The sequence below is a fragment of the Notolepis coatsorum genome, assembly GCF_963971535.1.
Source record: "Notolepis coatsorum genome assembly, chromosome: 3".
Lineage (NCBI taxonomy): Eukaryota > Metazoa > Chordata > Actinopteri > Aulopiformes > Paralepididae > Notolepis > Notolepis coatsorum.
In genome coordinates, this window is record NC_140167.1 from 55,155,699 (window position 1) to 55,177,079 (window position 21,381).

The window sequence follows — 21,381 nt, forward strand, 5'->3', positions numbered from 1 at the left end:
ATTTCAGATAAGAGCCTGACAAATTTCACATATAACCCTAATCTCATCATCTTTTGTCTGGCGCTGCCACCCCTCCCCTTCTCTATCGCCCCTTCCTTTCTCTCTCTCTCTCTCTCACTTCTCTCTCTCTCTCTCTCTCTCTCTCTCTCTCTCTCTCTCTCTCTCTCTCTCTCTCTCTCTCTCCCCCTTTTCCAAGATGAGGCGATAGTGAACTGCTATTGTTTTGGCGAAAGGTGTTTTGAGAGCGGTTGTTCAAAGGCTTGGTACGGATCACTTCTTGGTGAGGAGGAGATGCTTATTTCATGCATTTAAAAGCAAATAAAATGTTACACATCATGAATCCAATTCCCTCTGCGTTCCTCTGTGAAGGCAGGGGGATTACAGCCGAGGCTGTCAGATCGTAAGACGGCCCACGGATGTTTGCGATACTCCGTGCGGCTCAGGCGGCATCTCCAATCTCCCCGGCTTCTAATTTAGCATTAGGCTCAGTGTATATAGGCGAGACCCCGAGCAAGAGCACAAGCCGTTTCAATTAAATAAGGTAACTGACTGTTGTAGGTTTACATGAATGGACTTGTTAAAGGTGACCACGGCCAATCGCGATGGTAAAAAAGAGAAATTCTGGCTTTTCTCCCGAAATAATTGGCGGGACTTCTTCAAAGGTAGACGAGAGAGCGGCGCATTCACGGAACTCGGAAAAGGGAACGTCTTTTCATCTCTAGAGCGCCGTCTTTTGTTTAAAAAGATTGCGTTTCAAAAGGCCCTTTTTTTTCGCGTGATTGAAGGGGTTTTTCATATTCCAACGATTGTACGGCTATTGTAAGGCTACAGCGATACGGTTTACCTTTGTGATGCCGTGTAAAATATCCCCCCCCCTCTCTCTTTCTTTACAAGCTCCCTCACGTATTGTCCCTTGGTGAGATTCCAACACTTTTACCTTTTCACATTTCCTCAACCCCCCCCCCCCCGAATACCGAACTGATGCGCCGGAGACCTCCCTGATAAAACTCTTTTTCATTTTTTTTTATTCTTTCGCTAATTTCACCCTCTTGAATGTAAAAAAAAAGAAAAAAAACTCATCCTCATTACATCCTCATTACTGGCCTCTGCCGCTTTTAAAGTTCACTGGATTTAATTGCAGTTTTATAGGATAATATGGGATAAGAAGCCCTTTTAAAGGAGAGCCATTCCTCTCTGTCGCTCCCGAGGAAGGCCCTCTCTCCAAAGTGTGCTCTGGCTGTCGGCGCTAGCAGACTAATGGCGGCTTCTAGTGGGCTTATTTGGGTTTAATGTGGCATAATGAGGTGAGGTAATTGGGATTAGGTCAGGTTGTAAAACAGGTTGAGAGGAGACGGCGACGTGAAGAGCATGTAAATGAGTGGCGGCGGAATCGGCCCAAGGCCTCGCCGGACCTCCTTAAAGCACTGTCGCCGGACTGCCGCTCACTTCTCCGCCGTCCCCTGTTCTTTGCCGCCGTTCTGGTAACCTTTTTAGCCGATCAGGGACCGTCAATTAGGAAACACTCGTACACGTGTGAAGGAGCCTTCGGAGAAACGGAGGCAGCGTGCTTTCCCTTTTCTTTTTATTTTTTTTTTACTTCACATCCATTTTATCACTCATTCCTGTCGCAGGCATTTTACCAACCTCCACCTCCCTCCCTGTAAATATCAAATCATGTATCATATATTATTTAACAGTCTGGGAAGTTAATGAACATATTAAAAGAAGGGAAAAAAAGCGACATCCCCTCAGCAATTTGAAGCCAATCATTAAAATTTGTTAAAAGGCATGACTAATTAAATGGAATTGAATTTTAATGCTCTCTCTCTCTCTCTCTCTCTCTCTCTCTCTCTCTCTCTCTCTCTCTCTCTCTCTCTCTCTCTCTCTCTCTTTCTCTTTCTCTCTCTCTCTCTCTCTCTCTCTCTCTCTCTCTCTCTCTCTCTCTCTCTCTCTCTCTCTCTGTCCTTATTACCTTTGTGGCAGGGTTAAGATGAGAGGATGTCGAGATTAGATATTCTCACACTAATTAAGACCACCCGTCCCCTGGGAGGAGAACAAGGGGCTCATTCTCTCCCTCTGCACTCGTTCTCTCCTCACTCCCTCACTCCCTCCCTCCTTCCCCTCCCTCCGCTGTGGCCTACCTCCTCCTCTCCCGTAGTTCTGGACCATGGGGGCCCAGGGGAGGGACACAGCTGGGATCAAGATGAAACCGAGCGGGGATGCGCGGCACAGCCTTTTACCTTTCTCTCTCTTACCCTCCCTTCTCTCTCCTCTTCCATCACTCGTTCCTTGTGGGGGGGGGGGGGGGGGGGGGGGGGCAGGGCGGAGGACGACACCTTGACCTTGAGGTTGTCAGGCCAGTAGAAGAAAAGAGAGTTTCTCACATTATGATAACTTTGTTCCTCTAATTAAACATGTGAGGATGAAGAGGAGGACCATAGGTAGTCTGAGAGCTGGATTGCGTTTTTCTCTTAAAATTACAAGAACAATTGTGAAGTACTTTTAGCTCTGTGTACCGAATGAATGCAACGGTACATTAACACATTGAGTGCCACGCCCCTTTCAGGAAGTGCATCTGGCTTTGCCGTCCATTAACCCCATGTAAACGCGCACCTTGTTTGTAGAGCTAAACCTATATTTTATATTATAGCTATGGGTCTAATAACGCCGTCAATTGTCAGTGAGTTGCTTCCAGTCAACGTGCAAAAAACGGATAATTTTTTCATCCGTACATTTCCGTTTTATACAGTTTTGAATATGAATATAGTTTGGGTGCTTCTGAGTAATTCCAGGAAAAAGACGCGAAAACAGCGTTTTTTTGTCTAATTCAATAAACACGTTGTCATTTTTCACCTGATTATCGAATCTTCCTGAAATCAACGCTAGATTATCATTATTATCCTTCCTCGTGCATACATGAAATGTGCCCTGGAGCGCGGCGCTCCCCCCCCCTCCCCTCCTGCACCCAACGGTAAAGAGCCACACACATAAAACACAGATAGTTTCAATCGCGGTAGAAAAAAATATCAGATCAACGCAAGATTGGATATATAGAGTCCTTACCTGTTCTCTGATGTAATGCAAAAAAGATTTTCCAATTATCTGATCGCCATTCCAGTTATCCACAGCGATCCTGTCTCCGTTGTTATTGGGCATTGCACATGAACGGGCGGGCGGGGTCAGTTGTCCAAGCCATCCCTACAAGCGCATGTTTTGCCCGAGTGTTTAGGACCCGCACCACGCTGCAGCTCCGTAGAGAAAAGAAACTACACCGTTTCTAATGGAGTGCAATAGCGGCCGAAGGCGTTAGAGGGCGGTATAAGACCGTCTGCCAGCTCAGACACATTCAGAACAGTATGCACAAGGTGCCCCGCTGAATTATGAATGGCAATAGCGATTAAAAGAAATACCATGAGAAAAACGTAGTTCTACGTTTCCGGCACTCAACCGTCGGGCGACAGAAACGTAGTTATATTTCGTATGGCATCGCTCCCGCTCTGAGCCTTACGAGATACTCTATATCGCCTGTGATACCTAATGTATCTCCCACGAACAAAAACACATGCACCCCACCTGTATGGGGCCCCGCCCCTTATGGTGGCACCACCCATATAATCATGACTCTGGTCATGACACACCCTTCCTCTATTTTCGTCCCAGCGCACTGGATGCTTGCACCATGCGAGCTAGCGGAATGTAAAAGATTAAGGAAGATTAATAATGTTGGAAGCTTACCGGAGGTTGCTGGCCCCTGGCATCTTCGACGCATGTTTTCGGCGACACGACGGGCCTGTGATGTTCCTCGGTTGATGACTGCACATCGAGGTTCAGCTGTACAAGGCTGGCTGTCGGGCCAGCTTGTACTCAGGTAGGCCCTGTGTCTTCAGGCATGGGTATTAGTGTTAGTAATGCTGGTTTGTGTTGTTAACACAACCTTGTTGTGTGTTGGCGCCAGGGGCAAGATGGTTTGGTGAACGTTCTCTGCAGGGAACGGTTTCCAAGCTGTCTTGGGCGTGCTGCTAAAACATCTAAAGCTATGCTAACATGCTATCGCTACTGCCGCATGCTATCACTACTGCTAATTGCTATGCTGTTTTAATGTCTCCGCCGTGAGATGTTGTCACTCTCCCGCCTCTTGCCCGGTTCATCAATGAAGGTCAGTCGGTAGCTGTTGTGGGGTTTTGAGTTCTATTTACCTTTTTCGGGTAAATGGGTTGACAACGGGGTAGGTCGTGGCTAGGTTCTAGCCAGGTATTACCTTGTGTTCCGGCGGGGTTTGTTGAACGGTGTTCCCATCTGGGTTGGCGTCGGGTAGTGGGGCTATGGGTCCAGCCGACATGGTAAACATGTTGCGTGTCTGTGCACAGGCAATTGTTGTCTTGGGTTCCACATTGCCTGGCGTTAGGCTGCAGTAGTATAAGGGCAGGGCCGCTTGGGAGAAATGTGAGGCCCTGTGCGTTTTTAGACGCGAGGCCCCCCATCTCCTGGGGCGGCCCTGTGTAGGGGGCTATTGTTTCATTTTGTCACTCTGCTATGAGAAGGTCTGTCTTGCTACAGCTTTCTCTCCTCTCAAACCATTCATACTGACGGTCAATCGGTATACTGGGGGAGTAGTGCGGGGGGGGGGCTTTGTTTACCTTTTTTGGTAAATGGGCTAAACTAGGGCTGGTGTTCTGTTGTGAATATTTTGAATGAAGACGGGTCTGGTCCGTCTCCCCTTAAACTTTGTGTGTATGGGTTTGCTCATTCTACAGTTTTTGTGGTTTAGCTCTTTTTATTCATTTAACCTTTTCATGGTCCACACCACAGTGGAGGGTGCTGTTTGCAATCACCACTGGTGCTCCATGTTAACGTCAGTCCTTTGTTTTTGATATATTGAAACAATGCCCCGCCCGGCCGACACCATGGGTCGGCCTGGCGAGATGGTGTCTGGTGGAGGGGCCTTGAGGGCCGGCCGACGTCGACACATCGCGCACGGTGTTGGTAAACCACTCCGTCGAGGATGTTGACGTTATTAGCTTTGACCCAGCCGCAAGCTATAACCGCTCAGGGTTCCCCTCTCCGCAGGGGATTTTGGTCTTCTGCTGGAGCGCGGGCGGTATTGTCCTAGGCCCTACACCGCCTCACACCGCGCAGCCAGAAGAAGAGAGAGCACGGCCTCGTCAGCGGCGATGACGGGGCCCTCGACAGGCGGCCATGTTTCCCCCGCCAGTGGTGCCCTGGTTGGAGAATCGACAGGGTATCGCGAGGCCGACAGTCTTGGCGGCCGAGGGATCGGCCATTTTGGGTGATTTCGGTGTTGGTAAACCACTCCGTCGTCATTTTGCCGCGAGCAGCCCGCTCCCCGTTCAATCCTCTCTCTGGTATCCCCAGAGGCGGGGCTCTGAGCATTCTCCTTTGGCTGCGGGCCGCGAACCTTCATTGAAGCGTATGCGGCCCCATTCTTCGCTTCTCATGGAGACAGGGGCTGACACCCAGTTGATGGCTGAGCCTGGGTCTGTCCGTGAGAATGTTGTGCTGTCAAGCGGCTCCCACACCTTGAACTGTGTTGGTTGAGCCTGGTGTTACGTCTGTCAACTTAAGTGTTGTCAGCAGGGGGGCTCGAAACCTTTTGAGGCACACAGTGCGGGCTTCCCCGGCCTCGCCTTCGCCAGGCCAGGTATCATGTTGGTGCTCCCACTCCTGGAATATTGGCAAGTGGTCGCAGCTCACATGGTTTGGGGTGGTAGTGATATCACTGCAGGGCTACGGTGTGTAGGAACCCATGGGGGCCTTACACCTTGCATGTCCGGCTGCGGAACAACTCCTTCAGCATGTTCTGGAGGGGTGTTCAGTGGGGGGGCTTTTTTGATCGGAAGCCCCCCGTATCAGACAGGCCCTTTTCTGTCGGGGTTCCCCCTTGGGTGCGATTGCCTCGTGGGTGGTGTCAGGGTCAGGTGTTCCGACACGGAACGCGCTCCTCGCACGATTCCAGGGTTGTCTTCGCACAGCGGGGGGGACCGGGCCAACTATCTACAGTTCCTGGCGGACCTGCGCCACGTGACGGCGGGTGCGTTGGGAGTGTCGTCACATATGACTACGGCAGTACCATATGTCGAGGTAGATGGAGAGAATGGTGAGGCGGGGACTTGTGTTTACACAACCCCACCCGTTTTCAGGTTTGATACAGACCCTGTTGTCGGGGTCTCCAGCAGGGACAGCTCTGGTCGACGAGATCCAATCTCTGTGGACGAAGCAAGCCATCGTCGTGGCGTTCTCCTCCCGGTGTTCTCTGCCCGAGAAGTCGGGAGGGAGGGGTGTAAGACCCAGGCTGGACCTGTCCCATGGGAAGGTTCAGCATTTTTTGGATCGTCTCCTACCTGTTGAACACTGTCAGGTGGGGGTCTGGTTCTCCTCCATAGACCTGTAGGATGCGTATGCGCATCCCCGATCTTCCATCCTAGGGCTTACCTACGCTTCCTTTGCAGGGTTAGCGTATGAGTACCAGAGGCTGCCGTTCGGTTTTCTCTGGCTCCCCGCATCTTCACCAAGTGCGTGGAGGCCGCACTGGGGCCTCTGCGTCATCCGGGGTTACGGAGTGTTCTGCCCTGATGACGTTCTGGTCCTTCGCGGTCAAGGTGGATCGTCAGGTCTCGTACCAGGCAGGTCTCTACCAGCCTGGGGTTGCTGTAGACTGGATGTAGAGTATTCCTCTTCCCAGTCAACGGTTGGAGGGCTATGGGCATCCATCTCGGAGCGTGTTGTCAACACGCTCGGGAGGTTCCGTCCTAGGACGGTTACGGCGCTGTCTCACGTCGCGTTTTCACCGACGCCTCCCTCGCTGGTGATGCGTCGGGCCAACGCAGTAGGGGGCAGCTGGCAAACCATGCTGCCCGATCTGCGCTACGTTCAATGTGTTGGTGTTGAAAGCGGTCCTTCTGGTCCACAAATGGTGTTGATCAGGACGGACGATACGACGTCAGTGTCGTGTATCGACAGACAGGGAGGAGTACGCTCCCCCTGTCTGCACCAGGCGGCGGGCGGCTGGCTATGGGCGTCCTCCATCTGCGCGGCCTAAGGGCTCCCCACATCCCCGGCAGGGAGAATGTGGGTGCAGGTGTACTGTCGCGGGGCGGCCCTCATCCTGACGGGTGAGGATTGCGTCTGGACATGGCCAGGCAGGTCTGGGACCGATGCCGTGCCGCCAGGGATTCTTCCCCATACATCTGTTAGGTCAGTTGTTGGGACGGGTACGTTGAGGGGTGCAGGTTCTTGATCCTGATGGTGTTACCATCTGGAATGCGCATGCTCCCTCCACTGTCGCGCTTACGGCGTTAAGCCGGTGCAACGCTCCTTGGCTCCGACTTGGGATCTTCAATTGGTCCTCGGTCGGTTGTCCTTGGCCCCGTTTGAGCCGCTCGAGCGGGCGCCGTTGGGACAGCTGTCCTTCAGGACCGCGTTCCTTCTGGCTGTCACTTCCGCTAAACGCGTAGGTGAGCTCTGTGCTCTCTCGGTACGTCCAGAGTGCCTGTCTTTTCGGACCGATTGCGGTGTCACTCTGCGACCTAATCCTGCTTTCGTGCCTGAGAATATCCGGAGTTCCTTCCGCTCCCGGGATATTGTGGTTCAGGCGTTTCGTCCTCCTCCTCACACTGGTGAGTTAGATGCGGGCCTTCACCTGTCATGTCCAGTCCGTGCTTGGGGATTTACCTCAGCCGTACTCAGGATTTCAGGGTTACCGACCAGCTTTTTGTCTGTTACGGTGGGGCTCGTGCTGGTAAGGCACTGTCGGAGCAGCGCCTGTCCCATTGGTTGTGCGAGGGTGTTACCCTCTGCTACACGCTGGCTGGGCAGGATCCCCCTGGGGGCGTCAGGGCGCACTCCACTCGTGGGGTGGCTGCCTCTGCCGCTCTCCTGGGTGGGGCCTCGGTGGAGGACATCTGTGCTGCAGCTTCATGGTCCTCCCCGGGCTCCTTTGTAAGGTTTTACCTCATGGACATGACCGGGGGTTCTGTCTCCCAGGCGGTTCTGGGGTCTGTGGCCTTTCCTGCTTCCCGTCCTTTGGTCGGGTAGCGGGAGTGTATGGGTATGGGCCGCAGTGTGTTGAGTCACACGTGGTTCCGCCTGTACGGTGTGTTCAAGGGGTTCTGGCTCCCTCTTGTTCGCATTCAGGTGGAGTTGACTGCGCCCCCCCTTCGTTAGGAAGGATGGGGTGACAGGGCTCCCCGCACCCCTTGATGTGGGCTTACGGGTCCTCAGGGGGTACATCTGTCGGGTCTCGCACCCGCTCTTCCCCATTATCTCGTAAGGCTCAGAGCGGGAGCGATGCCATACGAAATATAACGATAGGTTATGTAGATAACCTAGTTATATTAGTATAGGCTAAGCTCCCGCTCTGCGCGCCCTGAGTTCCCTCTTGAGGGATCTTTTCCTGGGACGGGTTTTTGGCGAGGAAGGGTGTGTCATGACCAGAGTCATGATTATATGGGTGGTGCCACCATAAGGGGCGGGGCCCCATACAGGTGGGGTGCATGTGTTTTTGTTCGTGGGAGATACATTAGGTATCACAGGCGATATAGAGTATCTCGTAAGGCTCAGAGCGGGAGCTTAGCCTATACTAATATAACTAGGTTATCTACATAACCTATCGTTCTACGTGAACGGCACCCAATGTGTTAACGGAACGCACAGAACTTTTTTTTGTGTGCAGAATTCAAAACTTCAAAACTCCAAGTTCACCTCTTCCCAAAATATAATTTGCGCAAAGTGCCAGGTGTTCGTTCAACCCACGCACAACACTGAGAGCTCACCTGTAATTTAGCATAGCCTCATAGTGTGGCGAACACACACACACACACACACACACACACACACACACACACACACACACACACACACACACACACACACACACACACACACACACACACACACACACACATGATGCTTTTTTCTCTCTTCAATAACATTTTACCCTGAGGGCTGATTTACAATAAAGTTCTAAAACAGAAAAGTGGGCTACTTACATTCTTGATGCTAGAACTCCAGCTGTAGTTTACATAGCTTGCATAAAACTGTCTCGAGGTTCCACAAGTTAATCAAAATCCGAAGTATTTCCAACCGGGGCTTGAGATGCTCAGACGTCTTCTGGTTGTAGTTGTTGTTAATTATTACTTGATTATTTTATTATTACACGTTGTTCAGCTCAATGATGTTGCCTGTCTCCTAACCGTCAAGCAGTGCATTCAGGCCGACGCCCACCGGTGGGCTGTTTTTTTCACAATAATTTTTTTTTTAATATTCTTTTTTTAACAAGTTGATTATTAATTTGAATATAGAATATTCATTGACAGCCCTACTTAACAGTAACTGCACACTACATCACCCCTGAGTGGAACACTGTACCGAAAACCCGTACCGAACCGTGACTTCAAAACCAAGGTACGTACCGAACCGTGGTTTTTGTGTACCGTTACACCCCTAGTGGTTGAGTAGTTAGTGTGCATGTTATGCGTTCCTCTGTAACGCTAGGATCCCATTGTTGATGACAAAAAAATTGCTTGGCCCCCGTTATTGCTGCTTGCAGCTTCACACTTGTCACTGCAACTTCCTTGGGTCCTCAGCGATACACCTGCCCAACGTAAAGCTGATCGGATGACCCGCTCTCGGAGAGCACTCATGTATGTTCACTTATCGTCCTCTTTTCATTAAAAATTAATGGCACGCTTGTTGTCCGTGGCCAAGCTGCAACCCTGGATTCATCATCCGCACACTCATCAAACTGCACGCCACGCACACACCTATAAAGAGCCGGTGCCCTTGTTTTTCAGCCGTCCATACTGACTTATGCGTCTGGTTAGATAAGTGCTCTTATTATGAGTCATTACGAACAGTGAGAGTGATGTAGTACGTGAGTGTGCTTTCGTTTTGTTTACAAAAAGGAGTTGTTTACGTGGCGAGACGTGTCACCATGGGGACCGGGTGGGGGGGGGGGGGGGCAGGATTTAGTGTCACGAAGGGAGTAAAACCCATCAACACCTAAGGAGCCGAGTTAAAGAGTACACCGCTTTAAGTACACCCTTTTACTGGGGCTAATATGTCCCCTAATCCCTAAATGGGACTGATCAAAGACAAAAGTGCTAAGCTTTTTATGAAGCTTACCTTGAGAGGGCAAGTGGATATTATGGCAAACGTCTGCGTTCTGAGTGAGCTTTACTTCTTGGGTTTCTGTTTTGGGGGGAGTCCTACTGTAACTAGCTAGTGTGGCACGGGCGCATATGCGCACAGTGCTCTCTCCTCCTCCTCCTTCTCCTCCTCCTCCCGGCTCCTCTTGCTCCCATGCCTGTGAGTCACTGCCATGCACCATTTCAAGGGGAGGGAAAAGGCAAATAAACAAGATCTCTTTCCAGAGTTTACGTTCTCCGCGGGAACTGGATGATGGGGGAGTTGAATCGCTACGGCCAGCAACTGCAAACTGCTGGCCTTCCCCCGGAGAGATGTGTGTACACTGCTCTGCAAAGTCAAACAAATACATCCAGGGTGCAGCTTTATGTGTGTGTTTGTGTGCGACTGCCCATAAAACCTCCCTGCCTGTCATCTTCAATCACTGTTCTCTGTTCCTGATCAGGGCCTCTCTCTCTCTCTCTCTCTCTCTCTCTCTCTCTCTCTCTCTCTCTCTCTCTCTCTCTCTCTCTCTCTGTCTCTGTCTCTGTCTCTCTCTCTCTCTCTCTCTCTCTCTCTCTCTCTCTCTCTCTCTCTCTCTCTCTCTCTCTCTCTCTCTCTCTCTTTCCCTGTGTATGTATATGTGCACATGTGTATGTACTGAACATATGTGTGTGTGTGTTTGCCAGGCCTGGATCCAGAGAAACACTTGGGGAAATCTCTGGCTGACATGGAGCCCTATCTGAAACAGGTATGACCTCAACACACCAGCTGGTAGACACTGGTAGACACTCTGTTAGACACTCTGGTAGACACTCTAGTAGACACTCTAGTAGACACTATAGTAGACACTCTGGTAGACACTAGTAGACACTGGTAATCACTCTGGTAGACACTCTGGTAGACACTCTAGTAGACACTCTACTAGACACTCTAGTAGACACTCTGGTAGACACTATAGTAGACACTCTAGTAGACACTCTAGTAGACACTCTAGTAGACACTCTGGTAGACACTCTAGTAGACACTCTGGTAGACACTCTAGTAGACACTCTGGTAGACACTCTTGTAGACACTCTGGTAATCACTCTAGTAGACACTCTAGTAGACACTCTGGTAGACACTCTGGTAGACACTCTAGTAGACACTCTAGTAGACACTCTAGTCTAGTAGACACTCTAGTAGAAACTAGTCTAGTAGAAACTCTAGTAAGGCTGAGCCTGAACGTTCGTTCGTTACGCTGGCATTCGGATTTTAATGAATGGGTTCGAACGTTCGCAATATCTTTTTTTTTAAAAAGGCGCTCAGGGTTGAGTCGAGGTGAGGAGGCGCGTCCCCGCGGCGCTCGCTCAATTATTCAATCATGGCAGCTGCAAGAAGTGGGAAGACGTCACCTGTGTGGAAACACTTTAAATTAACGGAGGATAAGGCAAAGGCTGTGTGTCAAATGTGCGACAAGCACTTGGCATTCCACGGTGGCACATTGTAAACTGGATCTGGACGGCGGGCCCACCTCCTCAACCACGTAGACACTGCAATTTGATACCAAACCAATGAGCGAGAAGAGAAAGAAGGAGTTATTTAGAGCCATATGAAATCCGCGTTCACCGAATCGCGGACGGAATCGCGGAATTAACCAATAAAAATGGAATCAACTGCAAAACGTGGAATATTGCAGAATTTGGCCTAATCTGGACTGAAATTCCGTTTTTGGGTGGAACGTTTGGTGCACACACGACCGGGGAGGTGGGGACGCTAGAGCGGGTTACACACAACGCAGCAGTGCTCAAGCACCATGAGAGAGAGAATGGGGATACTACTCCTGTCAGACCATATATGGAAAGTTTGATTGATTGAAGCCACGCCCCCTTCTGAGATTCAAGGAGGCGGGACTTCCGGTTTCGGAGGGGAGGGACATCCAGTTTCGGAAGGGGAGGGGTTATAAGGGGAGGGACATCCGGTTTCAGAATGTTTTCAAAATAAAGTTTCAGAATAAATGTGTGTGTGTGTGTGTGTGTGTTTTCTTGGGTTTCCCTGGTGATACAATGTGTCTAATGTGTCTGTCTGTCTGTCTGTCTGTCTGTCTGTCATGGGGGTGATATATGTCAACCCCTGACAAATTAGCATTATCCTCCTTAGGCCTGCCACGATAACACATTTTGCTGGGCGATTAATTGCCCCCGAAAATATCGCGATAAGCGATATTATTGCGACCGGTTAGAGAATTTTTTTTTGGAGAAATTTATTTCCCAAAACTTTTATTTTGAAGCCCACCGCTCCGTCTTTTCCGGTGTTTTAGACTTTTATTTTGAAGCCCACCGACCGGACCGGAACTATTGTTGTGATTATCAGGTACTTTTTGGGTACCTTTTTAGTCCCTGCTCTGTCGTGGTTCCAAGCGAGTAGAAGTGGTACCAGAAAAGTCACGTGAAACACTGCAGACCACTGATTGGTCAGAATAGAGACGCGTCACTCGTTGGAGAGTCTGAGGGAGTCTGAACGAAAACAGAAAGCCGCCATCTTTAATGTCTCACATAGGATTTCATAATCATTATGTTTGCAGCAGGCACAAGTGCAATAAACAAAGGATACAGTCACTGTGTATTCTGCCTCATTTATTGATTAAACAAAACCGACATCAACACAATTTGCCACCGAGCGGAGAGTTTAGTCTCGCAAAAAGATCGCTGACTTGTAAATAATGTTGTGCTAGCGTTTTAGCATGGCTATCGTACATAGCGTGATCAATATAACTCGCTATTGATTGTTTGTATGAGTAACGTTAATGCTAGTAGAATAGACACAATGAGGGGTAACGTTAGCCCCACGGAGCTCCTGTGCTGTGCTCTGTAGTAAAGCCAGCGGCCCGCCTCCCAACACGGACAGTGACTGACAAGGGGCACTGGGTCCGCCTCATTAAAACAAACGCGCAAATAGCAATTAATCGCGCCCGTCAAAATCATTGCATTCATTTTAATTATCGCGGCAATTAATCGATTTATTGCTTATCGCGGCAGGCCTAATCCTCCTACATGCAGAGATCCTTCTGACTATTGACTCAATCTACTAAAAATAGTTCATTCTCCCCTTTTAAAAACATCTCATACAATATCTTGGATTTCCTTCGACTGTCACTTTTGTGTTGATTGAATATTTCATGCTGTGTAATGCAGGTCACCGTACTAAACTTCTAAAATACATCTGTAATGAAACACATTGTTTTTACCGCTTTTCTTATCATTGTGTAAACAGGTAAAAAAAACTAGGTTATTATGTCTGTTTTAAGTGTATCATTGACCCTCAGCCAATAAACAAAAAATTCAGAATTCAATAGGATTATGTGTTATCACGTAACGAACAATAACACTATGCAACAACCATCAAATGCACTCACAACACACACATCCAAACGCACACACTAATTTTAAACAAAACAACACATTGCAACACCCACTCTCCACACTTTAGAACACCTAAACACCCCATACCTGTGTACACCTTACTGTAAATTGTGCCTAAATTGTACCTCACCCCCATTTCTGCTTTGCACTATATAGTATTGTATATTAGTATTGCATAGTATCTTGTATATTGTATGGTAACTCAGTTACTTCTATTCTGCATCGAACATTGTACATATGTATATACTGAACACTGTGTCTACGTGACTTCTAGTTTTACTTCTATTTTACATGCTATACTATTTTATATCATACTTATCTCTTGCCTACCACAGTCTCTGGAGCGTAGCAGAAAGAAGCATTTTGTATAAAAGTATTCTGTACTTCTGTATGACAACTATTAAAGAAACTTGAAACTCATGTTTTTTACATGTACCAATGTACATTTACCCATGTACATGTTTTCAGGTGACACTGGCTGCGGTTACATGGTGACTTTTAATTCCGAATTATAACTTCGGAATCAAATCATTCGGATGTAAAAAAAAATCATGCGAGTTTACATGTCAAATCTTAATTCCGACAAGGTGTTTACATGAAAGTCACTGTCTAATCGGGAGTTTTCGAGTCATCGTAAGGTTTGGGGCTGGGAAGGCTTCTGATTGGGTAAACGTAAACAGGATGTTAACGTCATTACGTTTACCAGCAGTAAACAAACAGCTGCGACCGGTATTCTCAGCTACTGTGCTAGCGTACCAAACAACATTAACCAGACTCTCGGTGTGTCTATTCTGCTAACGTTAAAGGCCTCTAAATGCTACAGCAACTTCAAAGCAACTGCACCACAACATCGACAAAGCAAAGGTGTTGCAGGCCTTTATGCTTCTGCAACATCGACGCACAGCCTATGTAACATTGTACCCCGTATGTAGCAACCCATTGATAACAAGCAGACAAATAAGCATAATTTTTACTTCCGGGCGGGGGGTTTCAAAATAAAAGAGCGACGTCTAAAAGCACCGTAAATACGTTTATTCTTTACAATATCTAATATATATATCTATACACGAACCTAAACTAATCTAAAGTTAGTTTAGGTTCGTGTTAACGTTAGATAATGTACAAAATAAACCTATTTACGGTGCTTTTAGACGTCGCTCTTTTATTTTGAAATCCCCCGACGGAAGTATTATAGTGTCTGTTGCTAGCAGCTTCACTTTTGCCGGCCGGTTCTGTGCTTTTTCTAGCTAACGTATCATCATTCGTTTCCAAAGGAGAGGAGAGAAAGACCGCGGCTCACATGCAGCTCAAACTACCTGTTGGAATAAATTAATTGATTGATGTTTAACTTGTCCCTGTGTGTGTCCAGTCATTTCGACTAGCAAACGTTGTATCTAACGTTACCTCAGGATACCATTGTATTTAGTTGGTTAGCTATGTAGCTATTTTGTGGATAGCATTTTGTATAGCATCAATACTAGCTGGCTGGCTACAGCTTTATTTACTAAATTATGGAGGCTTTTTAATCGTCAAGGTAAGAGAGGATTTGTCATGATCAACTGAAGGCGTATGCTATGGAACAATATGTGCCCCTGTTCGCGATCATATGTGTACTGTAGCCTATGCGCGATCATGTGCAGAAAGACCGGGGGGAACTAATTCCGAAAAAGCGTTTACATGGACAGAAAAAGCTTTAATTCGGAATGATAAACGGAATAAACCGGCCACTTACATCGGAATGGATTTTATTTCGGAATGGCCATTTTCATTCGGAATTAAGTATTTTCAGATGTTTACATGATAACTTTAAATAGGATTTAACGTTAATTCCGAATGAAAAGGGGAATAAACTGTCCATGTAAACGCAGCCACTGATATAACTGCAAATTGTCTATAGTAGATACAAAGATTTTGTAATACACTGTTTAGAACTATAGTGTTTGCAATATTATGTCTGTTTTACATGTGTGTAGCACGTTAGAGTTGCAATTCCTGCATGACAGTTGCTATACCTTTTACCAAGTAGTCATTTGAGATCATAGATCCCTTTTCTCCGAGCTAGACCTGGCCCCCAAATGACAGCAACAACAAACGCCTAAAAATACACAAAAAGCAGACTGATACATAAAAAAAGGCAAAGTGGGCCCTGGGGTTACATTTGAGGTGGAGCAAACTATATTGAATGGGTTTTTGGGGGTAAAAAGAGGATGGAAGGTAATGATTTGCAGGAGGTTGGTATGGGAGAGATGTTCAGGTCATAAATATAAAATATAACACCACGTTATGCAGTGAAGCAAACTATATTGACTGGTCTCATTCTTTAAAATGCCCTTAATTTGGAACTTTAAAATCAGATGGTGGTGAAGGGATGCAGTTTAAACGTTTTTTTTAAATCCTTTACAGGCTTAGCTATCATAGAACATGAAGGCCTTTTCCCCTATTTTCAGGGGTACTATGACATATAAATTGGGTTTGATGTTATGTTGAGGTTTGAACCGTGGTAAAAATCGGTAGTTGACCTATAAATGCTTTATAAATACAGGTGTACCATTGAACCAGTCTATGGACATTCATGGACGGTTAGTTAACTTTAGCTAGAGTGCTTTGAAGTGACCTATATCCAGAAATAAGTCTTAATTTATTAATTGAAGACATATGAAATACCCTATTGAAACAGTTAAAACAGCTTGGACAGACACATACATACACACACAGACACACACTTACAAGTTATCACTCTTTTTGTTGTTTTGTATCACAAACACTGGTGTATTTGGAATCTGGTATGTCCTAAATGTATGGATGTAGCAGTACTGTCTATTTGTATGTCATGTATGTCATATAGGCCCTGATGAATTGAAAATGGGGGACTCTGATGTAAACAAGACAAAAGTCTTTCTCTGATCTGTAACCTCTTAACCTTGTCAAAGACTCGAATATAGGGTACATTTATATCTTAATACATTGTATTCGTTTTACGAAATAAGAAATAAGAGATAATAACTATAGTTCTGTATCGTTAGTGGCTTAGCTTGGCATCACTACTGCACTATCTCGCGTACGTGCACGCGTACTGAATAAACCACAAATGTACCTCTAATACCAGTATTAGTCTGACCACACCCCTCATCAGCTTACCTTCATAAGCAGGTGTGTGGTCACCTGCTCTCCTCCTTCTCGCTTTCACCACAAGGAAGAAGTGCCTCGGTAGATCCCCACACTTGACACCATGATGGAAGAAATTGGATTAGGAACAGCTTGGGAAACAAGGATACGTTGACATCATATCTTTATTTTCTCTCTCACTATTTTCGAGAAAATACGGCGATATTGTCTTCGTACTGGAGTGTCTAGAAGATGATGATCATTCTAAAAACCCTCCACCGGTTTTCGTATTGGGAGCACGCCGCTGCATGCTTCTCAACTGCAGTTCCCTGCTGTGTTTGTTGGGGTGAAACCTGTCAGGCCACAGCTGAACTGTCGGACATGCCGCTGTTGTGAGGAGCGGTGCGTTCCAGGTTGGGTGAGTAGTGTTTGCTGGCGGGCTCCACTTGTCTGTTAGTGCTATGGGGGCTACTTGACAAAGTTTATGGAAACCGGCCCCAGGCTAGGGTCCTTTGTTTAGCCGCCTAGGCGACAGAAGGCCTTGGTCTGGCGACCATTATAGTTTTAACTAGTGGGCCGCGACCATTGACACTGGTGATCCCTGTGTGTTCTGGACGAGTGGATTCTCTCTGTCACCGTGTTAAGACCCCATCTTTCATATCCAAATGAGAGTATTCCTTCACGAGGGGATATGTGCATGTAATGTGCGATAGCGGCAGATTCATGTTCAAAGTCAGCTATACAGGCCAGTTGGTACTGTGCTGATTCCGCCGGACGTGGTAATGTCACCGTTGTGAAGCGGTGTTGACGTCTTGTTTTCTCTTTTCTCTTAAAAAGTGAGGAGGGGTTCAGAACGGCGGCCTGTCTGGGTGAGTGTTATGTCATTGTTTACATGTTCATAGCTTACGGTTAGCCGGTCAGTGGCCTGGCGCGGGGTAGCTTAGCTTCTCGCGCGCCGCCGGGAGCTCGCTTCTGATCGCGTGCGTCGTTAGATCGGCGTCTCGCGAGCGGAAGCAATAGCACCCGAACGGTTGGAGCAGCCGTTAGCTTGATGCTATTCTGTTGAACGTGCTTTGATTTTAACATGTTTTACACTCTTGACCACGACGTCATCCTTGACAGGGGATGTTCGTCGACCCTGCCCTGAGCCTGGACGGGGATTGCGTCAACAAAGAGGACTGTAGCGACTGGTTGGAGCGGCGACGCTGCCCGGATCGAACAACACAGGACGGCTGTGTTCTACGGTGTCTTGTGACTGCACTTCGCTGATCTGCGTTCCGGGTAGGTACGGGGTTGGCCAGACCTCATAACACGTCTTCTGGTTTTACTTTGCTAAATGTATTGTGGATAACGGTGTTTTTTCCCAAAACGTGTGTTGTTGCAATGCATTTGGGATACGTTGCGGGTTATGTGTGAGCTGTTTTTGTCACTGGCAGTTAGCTTCTCCGTGCAGATCGTGATGTATTGATCTGGTTGTTGTGTGAGAAACATCATGGTGTTTATGTGTACCGTGTACTCACTACTAAGGCAACTAACCTATGAAGCTATGCTTGGTGACAAGTGAGTAAAAGAATGTTCTTTCTCAGACTGTAATGACAATGAACAGTGAGTTCACACATTAACAGGTTTTCCTGTTTTAACTGGCCGTATTGAGGGTAAAATAGGAGGATTGTGTTTTCCCCCCCGGTTCCCTGGGGACTTTATCACCTCCTATCAGACATGTTGTGCATTAATTGTGTCTTTTGTGTGGTAGGGATACGATGTAACTCTTAGCTTGATTGCTGAGGTTGTGCTAAATCTGCTGGAGAAACTTATTTCCTAAAGGGAAATTGGTTTGGTTGCTGTCATGTGTGCTTAGCAAGGCCTGTGGTCGATACTAATCAAGAATGATGTATTCTCTCATTGTGAAAAAAACGGCGTTCCTCTGTTGAGTGTTTTTGCCATTTTTTGTAGGTGATGATGGGTTGTGTGTGTCGTGTGACCTACAACTGGGTTGTACTGGCCACAGAAGCACATGTGTATGTTGGACCGGGGTTCTTAGAGCCCTCTCTATTCTGTGTTTTTCCTTAGTAAGAATCAGATAGCAGGTTAGCTCATGCGCTGTGTGGAGCTGTGAAACGCTTCATAGAGCTGACTATGACTGTGTCATATTCTCTTTTTGTCGTTACGTCGTATCATGGGTGTGGGGTCGTAAAGGGGTGAACTGGTAACCTTTCCTCTCCCCATTGTTCTGTCGGTCAGGGGTACACCCCCTGTCCTTCAAGGTTCCCGTCACGTGGCGGTTCGGCACGTTACGGGGGGGGGGGGGGGGGGGGGGGGGAGTTCCTGGTCCCACGGCCTGGTATATTGGGCGTGTGCACCGCAGGAATTCCCCCGCCATAGAGTACGTCACCGTGCGCGTCTCTGTTGGTAGGACTTCCGTGTGCTGTTCAGGTCCATGTGATGGATCTGTTTTCAGGGGGGGTGGTCAGGGCTCCTCCTCACCAAGCGCCTATTCAGGCCTTCTGTGAGTTCGGACTCCTTCTTCCATGTGAGGAAGCCTCCATCAGAGTACAGAGCCTTCCTCCTCAGATTGTCAAAGTGAGTGGACCCTCTAGAAGGGTCCTTTTCTATTGTATGTATATTCGATTCAATTCGTTTATTGAGTGTGTATGGGTTCAGTGCCTCTTCCCCGGAGGCCCTAAAACCAGTTTTTTACATGGCTCAAGGTGCAATATATTCTTTTCAATCTGTACAGCTCGCGTGGGAAGTCTCTCTGGGGATCCCCGTCTCTTTCCTATGGGAGGGTGGTGGGATGTAAAAATGTGAACATTTTTTACCCCGGCTGTGTAGACTGGGATACATACTGTTGATGCTTCCTTCTTTCTATTCCAGAAGTGTTGGAGTTAGGGAGTGTCACACCCCTCTTGTCGTTCCCCTGGGCGCCTTGGGGATTCAATGACAGGTCTAAATAGCCTGTTCATTGATGGGGGTGTGTCCCGACGCACGTATAGTGCTAGCTCGCTGTAAACAGGCGATTGACTGGCACGCCTTGGTTGCTTGTGGTTGAAACAGCGTTTTTATAAAGCAACTGAGATGGGGGTTTTTCCTCTTCCGACGACCACATCCCATGACCTGGGTGGGTTGTCGACGGATTCTCGTTCATGTCTGGGGGATGATGACGGGATGGATCTGAACATATGTAGTGGGGTCTCACGCCCTTGGGGTGGGCCACCAGGCGCGGTTCGTCCGAACGTCTGGGTGGCGCCTTCTTTTCATGTTAAGATCAACACGCATATCTGCCCTTCTCCTGGAGTAGGCATGTCGGCGTGGTTAGGGCACGGGACTGGTTCTGGTCACGCTGGTCCAGATCAGTTGAACCCGTTGTCCGCCGGGGATGCAGATCTGCTGTTCTGGTACCCTGAGGGACTTGGGCTTTTTTCAGGGGGAAAAATGCCAGGTCGGTCTGGGTGTCACAGGGTTAAGCGCTATGGAGACCCTGGTTGGGTATGTTTTTACTCAGCACTGTCGTCATGGCTTACAGCCATGCCATTCTGTACGCGCTCGATCTCGTCGGATCTCGGCCGCTACACAGGTTGGTCCTGGTTAGTACTTGGTTGGGAGACCGCCGGGGAATACCAGGTACGGTGTGCTTAGGGGCTGGTTCTCCATTATTTTTCGCTCCTCTCTCACGCATGGCGAAGAGGGGCCTGTGGGGGTGGTTTTTTGACCTCCTCTGGTGACCCTGTGCTTCCCGTACCGCCAGGCCCGGTCCGAAGTGATGTTTGCGACCCGTAGGCCTGGGTTAACCCTTTTTGGAAACTGAAACACTTGTACTGCGGTATAGCCGGTGTATACCCGCAGGTGTGTTTTGGAGTTTTTTCTTGAGGGGTTATAGGAACAACCACCGCATTGGGTAACACCGAGGTGGTTGATTCCCTGGTGTGTTGGAGCAGTGTCAACTCCCGGGTTCACCGTTTGAGGGTGCCCCTGCACGTTCATGACGTCTGCCAATCGTGTCAGCCTTCTCTGCCTCGACCCCTCTGGGTGGGGGTTGTTAAATGGAGGCTTGGTCATGCAACACCGCCAGCTTACGCTCCTTCCGCCGGGGCGGCTGTGTTCAGCTGTCCCCTCTGGCGCCTGTCTCGTCCGCAGTCTCCAGGCTAGGGTTAACAGCCTGTTGCCTGGTTTTTCCCCGGTGCGCTGCCTGCTTCCGTTGGTTAACCTTTTTTGTGTGCTTACGGCCATGCTGACTGCCTGTTCTGCGGGGTCAGTGTGCCAGGCGGTGTACTATTGGGGGGACGGGGCCCGCTCAGCTTACGGCCATACCGACCTGAACACGCCCGATCTCGTCCGATCTCGGAAGCTGGGCAGGTTCTGGCCTGGTTGGTTCCGCCTGGGAATACCAGGTGCAGTAACTGAGGGGCCTTTGTCCGAATACGCTGGCGATGTGGGGGGCGGGGCACTACGTGCCCACCTGGTGGGGTCTTGATGCTGGCATCATGGACTTCTCCGGGCCCCCATTCTAGGGAGTCCAGTCCTTTTGGTGGGTCTGGGTCTTCCTTCGTGCTCCGCTGCTACGGCCTTGCCACGGGGTTGGGTTTGCCCTTGACCCCGTGATTCTGGGGGCAGTAACGAGGTTGTTCCTCCGTTCGTTCCCGGGTGGCATGCGGGTTGTGCGTGTGTGTAGTCGTGGGGTCAAGCCACGGTCTGCTCACCCTGTGCGTTGAGTTGCTTGAGTGCCTCTTCGCACGGT

General features: G+C 48.6%; 1 protein-coding gene across 1 annotated transcript in view; it reads left to right on the top strand.

Moving 5' to 3' along the window:
- dph6 (diphthamine biosynthesis 6) overlaps positions 1 to 21,381 on the top strand; it is a 222,786-nt gene that overhangs the window by 81,473 nt on the left and 119,932 nt on the right. Inside the window, exon 6 of the mRNA XM_084311213.1 lies at positions 10,830 to 10,891. Coding sequence (XP_084167339.1) covers positions 10,830 to 10,891 — 62 coding nt within the window. The remainder of the gene's footprint in view (positions 1 to 10,829; positions 10,892 to 21,381) is intronic.